Source organism: Thunnus maccoyii, chromosome 1 (genome assembly GCF_910596095.1).
Source record: "Thunnus maccoyii chromosome 1, fThuMac1.1, whole genome shotgun sequence".
Lineage (NCBI taxonomy): Eukaryota > Metazoa > Chordata > Actinopteri > Scombriformes > Scombridae > Thunnus > Thunnus maccoyii.
Genome location: NC_056533.1, coordinates 29,516,085 through 29,531,471, shown reverse-complemented (window position 1 = coordinate 29,531,471; position 15,387 = coordinate 29,516,085). Strand labels below are relative to the sequence as shown.

Sequence of the window (15,387 nt, the reverse complement as noted above, 5' to 3'; positions counted from 1 at the left end):
ATTTAGCTCTGAGAAGTTGTAAGTAAGTTGTGTATTTTCTGCAATTTTCCAAAAGTTCATAGACAAAATTATGAATCTATTAATCGAGAAAATAATAAAAAAAGGAACTAATTGTTAGTTGTAGCCCTAGGTTGCACTTTTACAGAACAACCACTAGGGAGGGACAAAGCTCCTGTATTTTCTGCACTCAAAACTGTCAGGTCGTTTTATTTTGTTTTTACAGACACAATGCAGATGTCAGGTTATTTCTGATGAAATTATTTGTTTGGAAAAAAGTCCTGAAGACAAAAATTGTTCTTCTGAATTTCTTGAATTTATTCTGTAATTCCAGGCTTAAGTATGACAGTACTGTAATACTCTGTGCATGCTTATTGCTTTTGAAAGATAATATTTTAATCAGGAATAAGTGCAGTATGTAAAACACTCTGCAATCGGCGCCTGGTATATTGTTCTGATTGGAATCAGACGGAAATGCAAATGTTTCTGTTTAATTCTCTTCCTCTTGTGTGTTCCTGCAGGTCATTTGAATATCACATGCCTCAGTTACACTATGGAATGTCTTTTATTGTGTCAATCAAGTCAATCTTAGCTGTTTCTACACTGAGAACAGATGTTAAACTCTCATTTCTGAACATGAGGAAACACTTTTTAGTGGGAAATGCCAAAATAAAAATGTATTAATAACACACTTCAACAGCATCTGGGAGCTTCTACTGATGTCAGAAGAGAGGAATAGAGCACTCATATACTGTATTGGCTCTGCTTCAGTGTATAAGTGTGAGTGTGTCTGTGTTTGTGTATATGTGTGTGTGTGTGTGTGTGTGTGTATGTGTGTGTGTGTACAGCATGAGTCACCCTACCCGCCTGTGATTGGATGGTAGTTTATAGGTGAGGGAGGGGGAGAGAGCCTTAGGGGCCGTCTGTCAATCTCTCCTCTGCTCCATTCACACATTCATCTGCATGCACCGTCATAGAGTGAGAGAGAGAGGAAGTGAGCGAGAGCCTCTCATTCATAAAAAAAGAGAAAGTTCATTCATAAAAGCTGCACAATTCTGCTGCGCCTCAGAAAGAAAGAGAAAGGGAAGGAAAGTTGATGTGGTGTGGAGCAGAGGTGAAGAAGAGCTGGAAAACCTGGCAAGAAAGTGTATGGGTCAGTGTGATGGGACTTCTCTCAGCTTGACTGGACTTTAGACTACACAGGACATCCCCTGTCCCACGCTGGTGAGTTGAATCTAGTGTAATGGACAGTCGCCATACCATCTAATAATCTGCTGAGGACAGACTGTCAGACACTAAGATAATTTCCCAAATGTCAGCTGATCAGCAATTTGACCAAATTTATCAACTTAATGCATTTTATGGTTCTCTTTTTTTTCTGCTGTCTCTCCTGAAATCAGTTTCATCAAGCATAACCTCTGTATGTTATAACTGTAATTCTTTGTCTAATTCCTGGAAGGTTTTCTTTCTTTCAATTTGTCCCAGTGCTCTGCTTTGTCCAGCTCCCTGATTATGAGAGAACAGACCTTACCCAGGTTCAAGTCACAGACAGGACTCTTACCAGGTAGCTTATCACTTTTATAGCCATTACAGACAAACGATCAGTGCATGAGAATCTCTGTGCTGCATATCTTATTGTAACACTCTTCTACAGGCATGCTGAAGCGCACCAAATACAGTCGTCTGCGCAACGATTCGCTGACGTCTCTGGAGGACCGGCCCCAAAAAATGCTGCCCCTGAAGAGGGACCTTTGCTTAGACTCTGATTTTGCTCAGCTGGATCCTGGGACACCTGAACACCACGGGCCATCCACCCTGAGGGACTTCATCCCCCGTGTGGCCAACATCCGATTACAAAGTCCTATTTCCCTGCGGGGCCTGAGGGGACAGACAAACACACCCAGGGACAGAACCATTGACGGACATGCTGACAGACCCTTGTCCAGATCAGAGTGGGGCTCAGGACATAATCAGAGATTTTGTAGCCAGCCTTCCTTTCATGCGCCCCTATCCACTGTCCAAAACCTAACTCACTCGGCTCTGCACCGCACAAAAAGACCCATCACCCTGCATCGGATGGCCAGCCTCCCCTGGACCCCGGGCTGTCCTCCTTGCTCCCAACACAAAGGTGGTCTGTGCTGTTTGAAGACTTTCTCTGCAATAGAGGACTGCACAATTGTGGGGACAACAAACAGAGCAGTTCACCATCACATCAAGGTACCTGTCACCACACATGTTACAGTGCACAAACAGAAATCTGACTGGTTGTGTAGCAGACTCCTACTCAGAGTGAGTGGGAGTTTTCTTGCCTGTCTATTCTTCATGTTTTTTACTTTGAATATTTGACTAAAATTGTGTATTGAAACCTTACTAAAATATCAGTGTTGTGTCGTGTGTAAGGCTTCTTCACTTTACACTGTATGACAAGAACTATGCAGGAAAGTGCAGCTAACCTCCTTTCTAGGGTCCCAATTGACAGTTGAGATACGCAGTTTAATTCCTACCAGTGCCAATACAAATACACACATGTGAACACAGGACACACACACACGCTCTGTCTCCCTGTGCTCTATCCACACCATCACACTCACTTTCGTATATTCACCCCCCTCCCTCGCAGATAGAGCTTCCTATGTAGGCAGTAGTGACTCATCCTGGCTCTCTGCTCCTCTCTAGATCTGCTCTGCTTGTGTGCGTTTGTGTGTGTGTGTGTGTGTGTGTGTGTGAGTGAGTGCATGTGTATGAATGTATCCGGTATCAGCAGAGCTCATGCTGTCCTAGAACCGGAGGTGTGTCCGCATGGGTGATTAGGAGCAGGGTTTGTGAGCTGACCACTGCTGGAAATGAGAATGGACTGTCTGATTGTCCTCCATAAACAAGCACACACATACATTACACTACCGCCCACTCACCCCGCCCGCTCATATACACACACACATGTATTGATTTAAGTCTGGTCTCCATCAGTGGACTTACTCATCCTGCCTCCAGCCTATAGGGCCTGCTCTGCTGAAGCTCATGACCAATAGAAGTAGGACTGCCCAAAGTGTATCCGAGCACATGGCCCGAATGAGACAGTCTCTGCTTGCGTTAATTGCTCCTCCATCTTCTTCACCTCATCTTTACAACGAAATAAGACGTCCCACACTGTTTCTTAAATTAACTTGTAGAAGTTGCATGTCTGACAACTATTTACAGGCTATTCCACAGTTTGGTCTATAAACTCATACTAAAGTGCTCTAAAACTGAAACCAGGCTTTCAGAGTGTAGAAGAAGAGAAAATCAACTATGTGCAAAAGTAAGAGCCTTTTAAACTGATAATAAAATATTAAAATTCTGAAAGTCACAAGGAGCAAATATAGTTGTGATGTCTTCTCTGCGTGCTGCATTTTGCACAAGCCACAGTCTTTCTAAATGATTTCTTCGGTAGTCCAGAAAGAGTGTTGTAATAGTCAAAGCATGAAAAGATTCTTTTTCGTTGGGAAACACAAGATTTGATTAGATTCTTGTTATTTCTTCATTGAAAAAGTGCAAGCCGATGATCCCTAAACTATTTGCTGTATATTGAACCTGTTGCCATTGGATCAGTTTAGATTGTTGGTGTCATCAGACACTACAGATACATACAGTTGAAACTACTGTTTCAGACCAAATGCAAAAACTATTTATGCGGGGTAGATCGCAAAATGAAGAGCGGCACATGTTCCTATAAAGCAGCTACCTAGAATGCCACAAATCACAATATAAGGTAAATAATTACTATTAATTTATTTTCTAACTTTGTATTTCTGTCCTCTCCGGTATTTTCTGTCATGCTTGAGATTTTTTTTTTTGCTCAAGTCCAAGTAGGACAAGAGAGTAAAGAACTCTAGGGATTCAGAGATGCACAAAATTAACTTTTCCACCAGTCTTTCAGTAACTGTAAAATTGTCGCTGTCATAAATTTGGATGAAAATCAGCGTTGCTCATGTTGCTTCATTTGAAATAATGGCCTTGGTCTGCATAATGTTGAACTTGTACTTTTGGTGTGAAAGCTGTGTAATTATGAAGTTTCACACTACAATGTATAATTTGTCCGATTGGAAGTGATTGGAAGCATGAATAATGAGAGAAAAAGGACAGGACCAAGTATTGAACCTTGCGGAACACCATATGGGTATTTGAAACATGTACATCAATATCAACAAAAAACTTTCTTCATGTTAGCTGAGCCTGAGATCAGTTCAGGGCCTTTCAGGGACCAACAAAATGTTTCAACCTATTTACCAGTAAGATGTGGTCCAGTGGTTTGCAGGCTTTTTGGCTTGTGACCCCTTAAAAGCCAAATGCAATATGTAACAATCTCATTGCATGTTACATATGTATGCAGGTTATGAAGACTTCAACTACTACTGTAGAGTGATTTTCCTCTGCTGAAGGTTGCACGCTGAAAAAGGCATAGCCAAATCATCAAGGCATTTTTTCTCCTGTGCTTGTTTTAGACAATTTAAATGAAATAAAAAGAAAATATGTAATTGATTTGGGTGTGCAAACCCATTTTTTGTGCTTTGGACTTTGACTTTGGTTACACGCATGTCCCCCATGTCTTTGGTTGAGCACAATGTTTTTGTTATTTTACTACTACTAGATGTTTAAAAGAGGAAACAGTAAGAAAATATTAAAAGAAAATAAATTTGAAAAAACAATTAATTAAAAAAAAAGTCAGACAAAATAAATGCTTTTGAGTAGAAGACAGTTTTTTTCATAGCTTTATCCTTTCTCAATAGTCATCTCACAATTCGTCCAATTTATTTATCTCCCCCAATGGGAGGCAACTTAAGTTGAGGAGGACTAGGACAGAAAACAGGACAGAAACATTGCCTGCATCAGCACTATATCTGAGGACTTTGAACTGTTTCTACACATATTATTTTACATTTGAATGAGTTTGTAACTGCTATTCTGTTGTGTTTTCTTAGTACATGGGTAGTGTAGAGGTGACCCAGTCCATGAGAACCCTCGACTTTGATACAAGAATGCAAGTCACACGGTAGGAGGTCCCTCCACTACCACCACACACACACACACACACACACACATATACACACACACATGCAGAGACACATGCATATACATAGAATGAACATCTAACTGCTGACATGGTCTCAAAATAAATTTATGCATGAATGAAGCTGATGTTTTGCACATGCATGGAAGAAGAAAAAGAAAAGTGAAAAACGCTTTAACTGGACTGACTGACTTCATACACAATATATATTTGCCAAGCAAGACATGTGTGGCTTATTTAAAAAATGTTTCAAAGGGGGAAATCAAATTAAATGTATAACGTTTCATAAAGCGGGGCTTTCTCCTCATCATTTGATATTGACATCCTAGCGCAGGATGCAACAACGCAGATGTACACAGCAGCCTCTGTTCACAACAGCACTGCTGAATGATGGGGCAGAAAATCCAATTAGATGAATTTCCTCCGAATGATATCTCATAGTCTTATTAAGAGAGAGAGGGAGAGAGTCCTCAATCCATTACATAGAAGTTGTTTTCAAGAAGAAGAAAAAGCGTTTCCTGGAAAAAGTCTTGCTTCCTATATAGTGAGATGTTACTTTTGTGTGTGTGGGTGTTTGAGGGGGGAGGTTGACCTCTCTGACCCAAGTGTCATCTCTCTGAAGATAAGCATGTTAGCAAAGCTCTGTAGAATTACAGCCTCAATTTGAGATCATATATCAGGATTATTTTTGTGATAAGTCAGACTTTTTTAGATTAACATTAATGTTTTGTTCTAATTCTGTCTCGGCAGTTTTTGTATTTTTTGGTCTAATGTCTGTATTTTTTAATATTTGTAAACAATAATTTCAGATTCAATTATATCATTTTGCTAGTTGTTGTCAAGTAGAGTGTGTACACACAGCTACATATCCCCAATGTTAAAAATTGCCCCCATTAAAGGACTTTCCTTGTAATGCTCAGTGTCAGTACTTTGGTGGTGCAGATGCTGCACTTTATTTTGCCGTCAGTTTTGTTTTGATTATTCTACTTCTGTGGCAAATGTAATCTTAATATAATTAAGTTTAAGGCTATAGTTAGTGGTGGAAGAAGTCATTTATTTTGTAGAGGTGTATACTAAATGTAATCTTAGTATAATTGAGTTTAAGGCTATAGTTAGTGGTGGAAGAAGTCATTTACTTTGCTAAAAGTAGCAACACCACAATGTAAAAAAAACTCCTATACTAGTAAACATCATGCATTCAAACATAAAAGTAAAAGTAGGGAAGTAACATCATCAAAATATTCTAACAGCACTAAAGAAATCTACGCTGAAGAATGGCTGCTGTCAGTGTTATATTATTATATAATTATAATATTGAATCATCATTATGGATGCGTGACTGTGTAAGCATCATATAACTGTTGCAGCTGGATGAGGTGGAGCTATTTCTGACCACTTTATAGACTGCAGGGTAGTTAAATCACATGTTTTGAATGTTAACTGCAAAGTAACAAGTAACTGTAGTTTTTAGATAAATCTAGTGGAGTGAAAAGTACAATATTTCCCTCTGAAATGTGATGTAGTACAAATATAAAGTAGTATAAAATGAGAAGTGAAGTACATTCCATCTCTACATATAGTGCTACTTTTGAATATTATGTTTGTAATGTGTTTTTGGTTTTATTTGGTTGTAAAACAACCCACACATATCACACTTCTCCAAATACATTGTTTAATAAATAATGACTTACTACAGATGAGCTTTTTGTAATGTAGTTTCCTTCCTCTGATAGTTTCACATGCAAGTCACATGTCAGCAGGGCGTACTGGATACTCACATATTTACAAAGGTATTTCTGTGTTTGGAGTGTGTATGTTTATAATCCCTGTGTGTGTGTGTGTGTGTGTCTATGTGTTTGTGTGTGTGTGCCGGCATGTTATGCAGAGAGGCAATCAGCAGACTGTGTGAGAGGACATCCACCAAGACAGCAGTGAAAATTAAAAGGGTAAGGCACACACACGCACAAACACACACACATGCACACACACACACATGCACCCACACAAATGCAATCAACGCAGAAACAACTACAATAACTGATTTTTGTCATCGTCAGCCTGCATTCAAGGGACTGTCTGCTGTTCTGGGTCAAATCAACCTGCAGTTTTCTGGGAGCAGGGTCATCCTCACTGTCTCCACAGACAGCATGACTCTGATCACTGCCTCTTCCTTACAGGTAACAGTTTCAACACACTCAAAGAATAAGACTGGCCTATATTTTTCTTATGTGCAGAGCCAAACCAACACATTCTACTTACAGTATTGTGCATGTATCCAAAGTGTATTCCTCTATGCCGTAGACCTCCATCGTCCACACTGCTGCTCTAGGTGACAGTTTAATTCGCCCGAAGACTACTGTTATGATAGTTTGTTTGGAAATGGCTCGAAAGACTAACAACAGCTATGACATTTTCAGTCTCACGAGGGTACTTCCTTGTATGGCAGACGCAAACTGTGCATGCAGTTTGAAACACGGTTCTATTTACAGTGCTTCTATAGCTTGTTGTGTTACATATCATAACCTCTTGACTTTGCACTACATTGTAAATATCTCAAAAAACTTCAGTACAAAGTTGTGTCTGTCATACAAAGAACTACTCTCCTGAGAATGAAAACATAATTGCTGTAAATAGTCTTTGGAGCTGTTTCTAATACCGTAACCTCAGTCTTCAGGGCGAAGGAACACGTCACCCAGTGCAATGATGTGAGTCATTGACATGTTTTTAAAAGTTTTTGGACAACGGTGAAGGTCTACGGCACAGAGGAATAAGATATATCCGGCTTTGGATACACACACAATACTTCTAAGTAGGATCAGTTCATTGTTGGTTTGGCTCTGCACATGAGATTTGTTGACAATAAGAAAAATATAGAAAATCACCAGCCTTATCCTATAACTAAATTATGACTGTTGACCTATCACACATCTGAATTACTGAGGCATTGAGTGAAAACCTTCCCCTAACTCTATTTTCTCCTCTTCTCTTTCGCAGAAGATTGCCCACCACCCCATGCAGGCCATTTCATTTGCCTCGGGAGGAGACCCAGTATGTATTTATTCTCATAAGCACAAACATATTCATAGACAGACAGAGACACAAACAGGGTAGCATGTACACTCTGTCTCACACACACACATACACAGTGCATAATTTGATTTAGTTTGATTACTGCTTGGTTTGCTGCAATTTTGTGGAGGATTGAATTATTTCCTACCCCAACTCTTGATCCTTTCTTTACTTTTAATTGGTGGTGCGAGGTCAGCTCTGCAGTCCACCAGCGTTTACTCTGTGCTGAAGATACATGACTGCATGGGATGATTAACCACATATAGATAATGGCTACTGCAAGTAACAAATCATGAAAACCTTTCTTTCTTAATACAACCATCAAAGCCTCTGCAGTATGCGCTTTCATCATCTTTGCACCTCACTGAGTCTGTTTCAAACTAATTTCTCTTATCTATTTCCCCTCTCTTTCTGTCCGTGTCCACATTATTTCCATTTGACAGAATTTGGGTTATTCATCCTGAGTTTAAAAGTTCCTGCACTGTAGCCTGGATGTCGATAATGAATACAATAGCCAGAAGAAAAAAAAAATCAATTCAGTACTGTTAATGTCTGAACAGCCAGCAGGACATGTCCGTTATTGGCCTCTGACTGGGTCAAATGTCACTTAATAAACTGCTTGACTAACAAAAACTGTTATTTATGTCTTGGTTAGCAACTCAAAACAGTGAAAAAAAACGCTGGGTATAAACTGTAATATTTCATTGCCAGTTTGACACTGCTAGGCTGCACCGGCCAAAGATTAGGTAGAACAGAGAAGTCGTTTCTCTCTGGGAGACACAACCCTGGCAAAGCTATGGATGGGATTATAGCTCGCTGTTTAATTAATTAGCTCAAATAATCTTGTAGTGTGCTCTAAGCCTCGGCTCAGTTGGCTCGGACACATGGAAGATAGGAGGGGAATTAAAATCTGCCACTGAGGCTCTATGGTGAATCATATTCAGCTGACTCTGCTCTTGTATTAGTATCAGGGAACCACTGATAGGGAAAGAATTAATTAATACAGAGGATACACATGGATGATCATTAACTGGGAATGTCTGCTTTGTTTTCTAATGATTAAATGTACCTCCACCCAAAAAATATTAATCAAAAGGCTGACTACAGATCCGAAACCCACCAGATGCACCGATTATAAGCTCAGCTACACAACAACACTGTCAGGAAGTTCTCTTTATGTCTGTGTACACTGAGAATACCTTTAAGTCATGCTTTTTAAAAATGTTTCTCTCAATTTCTTTACAGGACATGGCAGACTACATTGCTTATGTTGCTAAGGACCTGGTCAACCAGAGAGGTAAGGGACATATTTGTGCTCATTATGATGAGCTGGGTATCACTTCATCATGTAAACATGCAACCTTTTACTGTTATTATTATGGACAATAATCATCTCTCTTTCTTTTCTTGTCAGCATGTCATATCCTGGAGTGTCCGCAGGGTCGGGCCAGCGAGGTCATCAACAGCATCGGTCAGGCCTTTGAGACTCGTTTCCGCCAACTTCTCAGCCACACGCCGTCACTCCACTCCACTAATCCCAGGTCAGCCTTCTGTCTAGTTATCCTTTTGGTGTGATGCAACACAATAAAGTGCCACATGTCCTGTATGAATGGACTGTATATTTCACCCATCTGATCAGGGGTTCAGTGTCGTTGTCTCAAATATAAATGCAAATGTTGAACTTTAAGAGTTGGATCCAGGGTGTCCTATTACCATGTTACTTGGTTTTTTGTTTATATATTTGTGTAGAGCTGAAAAATGTGTTGATTAATTGATTATTGCAGTGTGTAGAATTTAGTGACATCAAGTGGAACGGACTCGGCATAAATGGAATATAATATTCATAAGTGTGTTTTAATTAGTGTATAATCGCCTAAAAAATAAGCATTGTTGAGTTTTGGTTACCTTAGAGTGAGCCCTTTATATCTTCATAGGGAGCCTCTTCCACCGAGCTTGACATTTTTCTACAGTAGCCCAGAACAGCAAGTCAAACACTGGCTCTAGAGAGAGACTTTTGCATTATTTGCGAGTTTCGTGGCCAACACATTTGGAAAGGGAGGGGGAGGGGTATTCAGTTGGTTGCTATCTGCAACCTCACCACTAGATGCCACTAAATCATACACACTGATCCTTTAATTGTTTGTTAAGCAAAAATGCCAAATATTTCCTGGTTTCAGTTCCCCAAATGTGAGAATTTGCTGCTGTTCTTTTTCTTAAGTAGATAGTTGTTGAAAACAAAGCAAGACAAAACAAGGAATTAGTTTTGCCCAACTACACATCAACACAATAACAATGATTTGATTTTTTATGCATATACAGTATGCATGTGAATTATGTCATCATGTTATCTTCTGTGTGCAGGTTAGCGGTTAGAATCTGCAGCAACTGGAGCCCAGAGGAGACCATAACAAACCAGAAAGACAAATGGGATGATGAAGTCAACGAGCACCAGAATTACTATAACGTGATTCCAGGAAAGACACCACCTCCTGGTGGAATAGTGGACCTGCGGATCACAAAGGGAGAAAGCGAACAGGATGCTGGCACACAGAGGGTGAGAGTGAATTGTAATACCATAACACAGACAATATTTTAGGCAGTTATCAATTCTTGACCTTGGAAACAGTAGTTAAACCAAAAACCGAGCAAGCCTGAGACCACAAGATATAGATAGATCCTTGATAGATAGGTCCTTGTGTTGATAATTGTTTTGGTTTGAAACATTGATGCCTTCTTCTTGAGATGACATGAAGTGATTGGAGTGAGTTCTTGGATGTGAATTGTTTATTTACTCAACAGAAGTGGAGTTGTAAATGTTATAATGGTTTTATATTTTCTGCATTATATTTCAGTTTTAGATTGTGTGTTTTGTTCAATTTTAAAATGACAGTAAGATGATTTGAAAAGTAAAATAATGGTCAAGTCAAATTTTATTCATACAGCCCAATATTACAAATCACAAACTTGCCTCAGAGGGTTTTACAATATGTACAACATTCAACATCTTCTATCCTCAGACCCTCAATTCAAATAAGGAAAAACTTTAAAAAAAAACCTTTAACTGAGAAAAAATGGAAGAAACCTCAGGGAGAGCAACAGAAGAGGGATCCCTCTTCTTGTACAGACATGCAATAGATGTTGTGTGTCATAATTATATTATTATAATTGAATCTGTCACAGGCAGCCACATACATTGCATATAACATCTTTACTTCCTTTATTAATTCAGGTTAGGTTCCTTGAGTACAAATGCTCTTTTCCTAGAATCCAGATTAGTTAGCCTCTGAGCAGAGGTAGTTGAGCTTGAAGTGCTTTGCTTAAGGGCACCTCAGTGGTCGGTAATAATGGAGGCACAACGCTGATATTCCTTTCCTGCTGGTCTGGGATTCGAGTCAGCAACCTTCTTGTCATGAGCATGCATCTCGAACCTTTAGGCCATCACTGCCCCTGAACAAACATGCACATACATACACATGCACGGGTTTCTGTCTGGTGCGAATGACTCATCTGGTGATGTTGCAGGTTTGTTCGTCTCAGCCTGTTTCACTGTATGAGAACTGCTCCATCACAGAAGAGACTTCAGCTCCACCTGCAGGTAAAAATTATCAGCACACTGCCGTCTCAAGTTGAAATGTTTCAACTTGAGAGCATGAAACTACACAACTGTGCCTCTTATTGTAGCTCTGAGCACAAGAATTCAATTATGGGTTAAGATTATCAAAGTGCTTCACTCCTAAATTTAAACTGAATCCCATTTGTGTTGAACAATTTACACTGAATTAAATAATGGTTTAATACATTTTAATTAACCCTGACATACTGTTCATAATCTGACCCTTCACAGTATCCCATATTCATAATTATTCTCTACAACAAATGAACCACAAATCTATTATTCATACATAAATACCTCCTCAGTCATCATTAATAAATCATTAATAATCAGTCACATTGATAAATGAGTGATTAATCCTTAATGAAGCTTTCAGAGGGCTGAGAGAGTGTATAAATATGGGTCAAACACTGTCTACAAAAATGTGCATCAGCTGTACAAAAAAAAATTAAAGTTGAGATATTTCAATTTTAAAAAAAATGTGTTAATTGTTTTTGAGAGCATAGCAAGAATACAAACAAAGACAAAAACAAACAAACACAGCACATCCTTGGTAATAATGATGACCACAGTCATGATTAAATTAAATACACAGTAGTTCTACTTTAAAAAATATAAAAGTGTATTTATATAGTAAAAAATAAAAATAAAAAGGAATATACACAGTAAGGTGCTTTACATTGGACACAACACATTAGTCCTTACTCTGAAAATATTTCAGTCGGCCTTCATGGTCCCAGATCTCATCAAACACGCCTCCTCTGTCTTCATCATAAATTCTTAGTCTCTCTAGATGTAATGTGTTTGCCATTTCTCTCAACCACAAATCATACATGGGTACAGACTCCATTTTCCACACTTGCAAGATTAACTTTTTTGCAATCACCATTCCAAACAAAACAGACCCTTTTTCATAGCTATTGGCAAAAGATAAGGAGCTTGTTGCCCCAGGAATGGCTATGAGTGGATCAGGTTCCCAAAACTTCCCAAAAGCCTCAGAGAAACAATGAATGATGTTTTTCCAATATGTGCTACAAACAGGTGAAACATCAGTAAAAAACGCTATGTAACTTTTCTCATAATAGAGTCTGTGTAGTGTTTAAACTGTGTAAGATTATGTCTGACACTGACCGAACAATCACGTATACTCTTTAAACATTCGTCCCAGACCTCATCTTTTAGTTGTACATTCGGCTCGTCCACCCACGCCTGTTTATGTCCTGCTGTGTTCAACAGAGCTGTTATGCAAGATCTGATAAAAAATAAAAAAAAAAAAAAAGGGAAACGAGCAACAGGATCAGATTTATTTACTGCCTCCAGGCACACATGCTTGTCCAAGATTTCAAAGTGAGGCATATGCTTCCTGACATAATCTCGAATTTGTAAATATCTGAAAAGAAATTGATGCAGGGATGTTGTAAACAGCTCGTAAATGTGCAAATAAGGCAAAATTCCCATTAATATATAGGTCACCTATATTACAGATACCTCTCAGTTTCCAAATGGAGAGGACAGTATCATCTAGGCCACCTACAAAAGAATGATTGATGAGTTTTATCTGCTTCCAGATTTTTTATAGTACTGCCAACTACAAAGCTGTTACTAAAGTATGACTTATTAATTGTAGTGGGGCTATTGAGGAGAGCAGGCATATTTCCATTTTTGAATATTCTGGGTAATATTGAGGCTAAAAAAAAGGGTGTTTTTACTGCTCTCAAATATAAAATGGTTTAACTTTGACTTGAACAGTATGTAAGGGTTAATTAAACTAAAGTTGAACATTAGTTTACACTTTAAACCACATTTCAAAACAGTAGAGGCCTGAAGAAATTATCTCCAGATGGAAATTATCACCCATAACAAGAACTGTGCTACCTCACCTAGCAGCTATATCGAAAAACAAATGAACTAAAAACATGTTTTTTTACTTAATACAATTGGCACTACAACACAGTGTTTGCAAGGAAGCATTAACTGGTTATAATGGCAGCGAATGAAAGAAAAGAAAGACCTAGACACTGTCATGGTTCACTCCGATGTTTGATTGCAGCTTTGAATTTTGTGTTGAGTTAGCTGTTGACTCTTTTCGCCACCTCTATTGCCTCAAGATTATTCAGAATATTCATAAAACTCCATTTGATTGAGTTTTTGCCCCCTATCAAGCCAACAGGCAACAAGCTAATTTTGTCAAAATGCAGCCATTTTTGTTATTAGACCATCTCAACCCACTCATATTCCTTGGTGTATTCTTATATTCTTCTTCTATTGCATCTCCATCAGTGGAATCTGAGGTCAGTGCTGAACAGTGTTCTCCTCACTCTGAGACATGGATCCAGGACCTGATCCAGGAGGAGGGCTGGTTTCATGGCAGGTGGATAATCATTATACTATCAATGAATTAACAACCTTGTGTCTCTGACTGAATACGCACTCAGTTGCCAGATTATTAAGTAGTAAATAAGAAAATCAACAGCCCTGCTATAATATCATACGCTTGCAGCATGTATAATGTTAAGCTTTTGTTGAAATTGTTTTCTAAAGGTGTTAATTCAACTTTATGGTCATTTTGGAGGCTGTAGTTTGTGGAAAACCGCCTCTCAGTATATACCTGAGTACAATTCAACAGCACCATAGAATACAGCCCCCAAAGTAACTTCTAATATCTTCCTTTCTCAGTAACTTTGTGTCCTTCATCCCAGGTTAGGAAGAGAGCAGGCAGAGTCTCTTCTCACATGTAGTGGAGATTTCTTGGTCAGAGAGAGCAGCTCTGCCTCCGGTCAGTATGTCCTCAGCGGTATGGAGGGAGCCACCGTGCGGCATCTACTGCTGGTTGATCCACATGGACAGGTTGGATTTTTACATACATGTATGCATGCATGAAGAGAGGAGAAAAGCAGCTGGACTCAAAGTTTAAGCTCATTGTTTGTGTGTGTGTGTGTGTTTTTGTGCGAGCAGGTACGGACCCGTGATCAGGTGTTCCTGAGCGTCGGTCACCTGGTGCGTTTCCACATGGAGAGCCAGATGCCCATCGTTTCTGGGAGCAGTGAGCTGTGTCTTAAACAGCCCATCCTACAGAGACACTAACACACAAATATTCAAAGGCTGCATATCTTAGCCTTCAGCAGCTGTCCTTAACATTTCCGGAGCTGAGGCGCAATGTGGCCAAGCAACAAAACTCTAAACTTTTCAACATTTTTAGCTGCCTGAAAATATCAAATCAACCAAGTCTTCTCAACGTGTGGGCCATCAAGTACACACACCATACAGTATATGTATGGTGGATGTAATAAGTTGGCGTCTACATCTGAGTAAATTCACAAGTCACACTTAGTTGAGAACAGCCTCTGGCCTGCAGAACATCCTGTCTCTTTTTCTCAGGCTGAATTTGCTGGTGCTTACACAGTCTAAGCACAATCACTGGCGTCGGGAGGAAATTACGAGAATGTTGGCAGACTTTCAGAATCAGTTTTTTTTTACATGCTAAATTTGTCTTGTGTCATATTTGTCTTATCTGTTGTCGTTCTGTGTTGTCTTTTCCCATGCTTGACTTTTGAAAAGAGCCTTTCATTCCTCTCATTTGTTGCAGTCTAAAAATGGAATCTAAAATGTTCTTTCTCATATAAAGTGGCAAACATGCAAATGGAGATTTTTGCTCCCTATA

The 15,387-nt window shown here is 39.2% G+C and overlaps 1 protein-coding gene across 1 annotated transcript; it reads left to right on the top strand.

Moving 5' to 3' along the window:
* The first annotated feature begins 1,144 nt into the window (after window positions 1-1,144).
* Window positions 1,145-15,387, top strand: LOC121900144 (SHC-transforming protein 3-like). The gene is made up of 14 exons (XM_042416182.1): window positions 1,145-1,221; window positions 1,483-1,561; window positions 1,652-2,214; window positions 4,956-5,026; window positions 6,930-6,990; window positions 7,102-7,221; window positions 8,039-8,092; window positions 9,359-9,410; window positions 9,528-9,654; window positions 10,475-10,667; window positions 11,636-11,708; window positions 14,007-14,097; window positions 14,426-14,573; window positions 14,682-15,387. Exons 2-14 carry the CDS (start codon window positions 1,510-1,512, stop codon window positions 14,808-14,810), a joined length of 1,734 nt encoding a protein of 577 aa, XP_042272116.1. The 5' UTR covers window positions 1,145-1,221; window positions 1,483-1,509; the 3' UTR covers window positions 14,811-15,387.

Excerpts from the sequence above, each read along its gene's own strand:
- LOC121900144 (XM_042416182.1), top strand. The coding sequence starts at position 1,510 with ATGAGAGAACAGACCTTACCCAGGTTCAAGTCACAGACAGGACTCTTA. Across the intron at positions 5,027-6,929 it reads ACAAGAATGCAAGTCACACG|AGAGGCAATCAGCAGACTGT; the intron begins GTAGGAGGTCCC and ends CATGTTATGCAG. Across the intron at positions 14,574-14,681 it reads TGGTTGATCCACATGGACAG|GTACGGACCCGTGATCAGGT; the intron begins GTTGGATTTTTA and ends TTGTGCGAGCAG.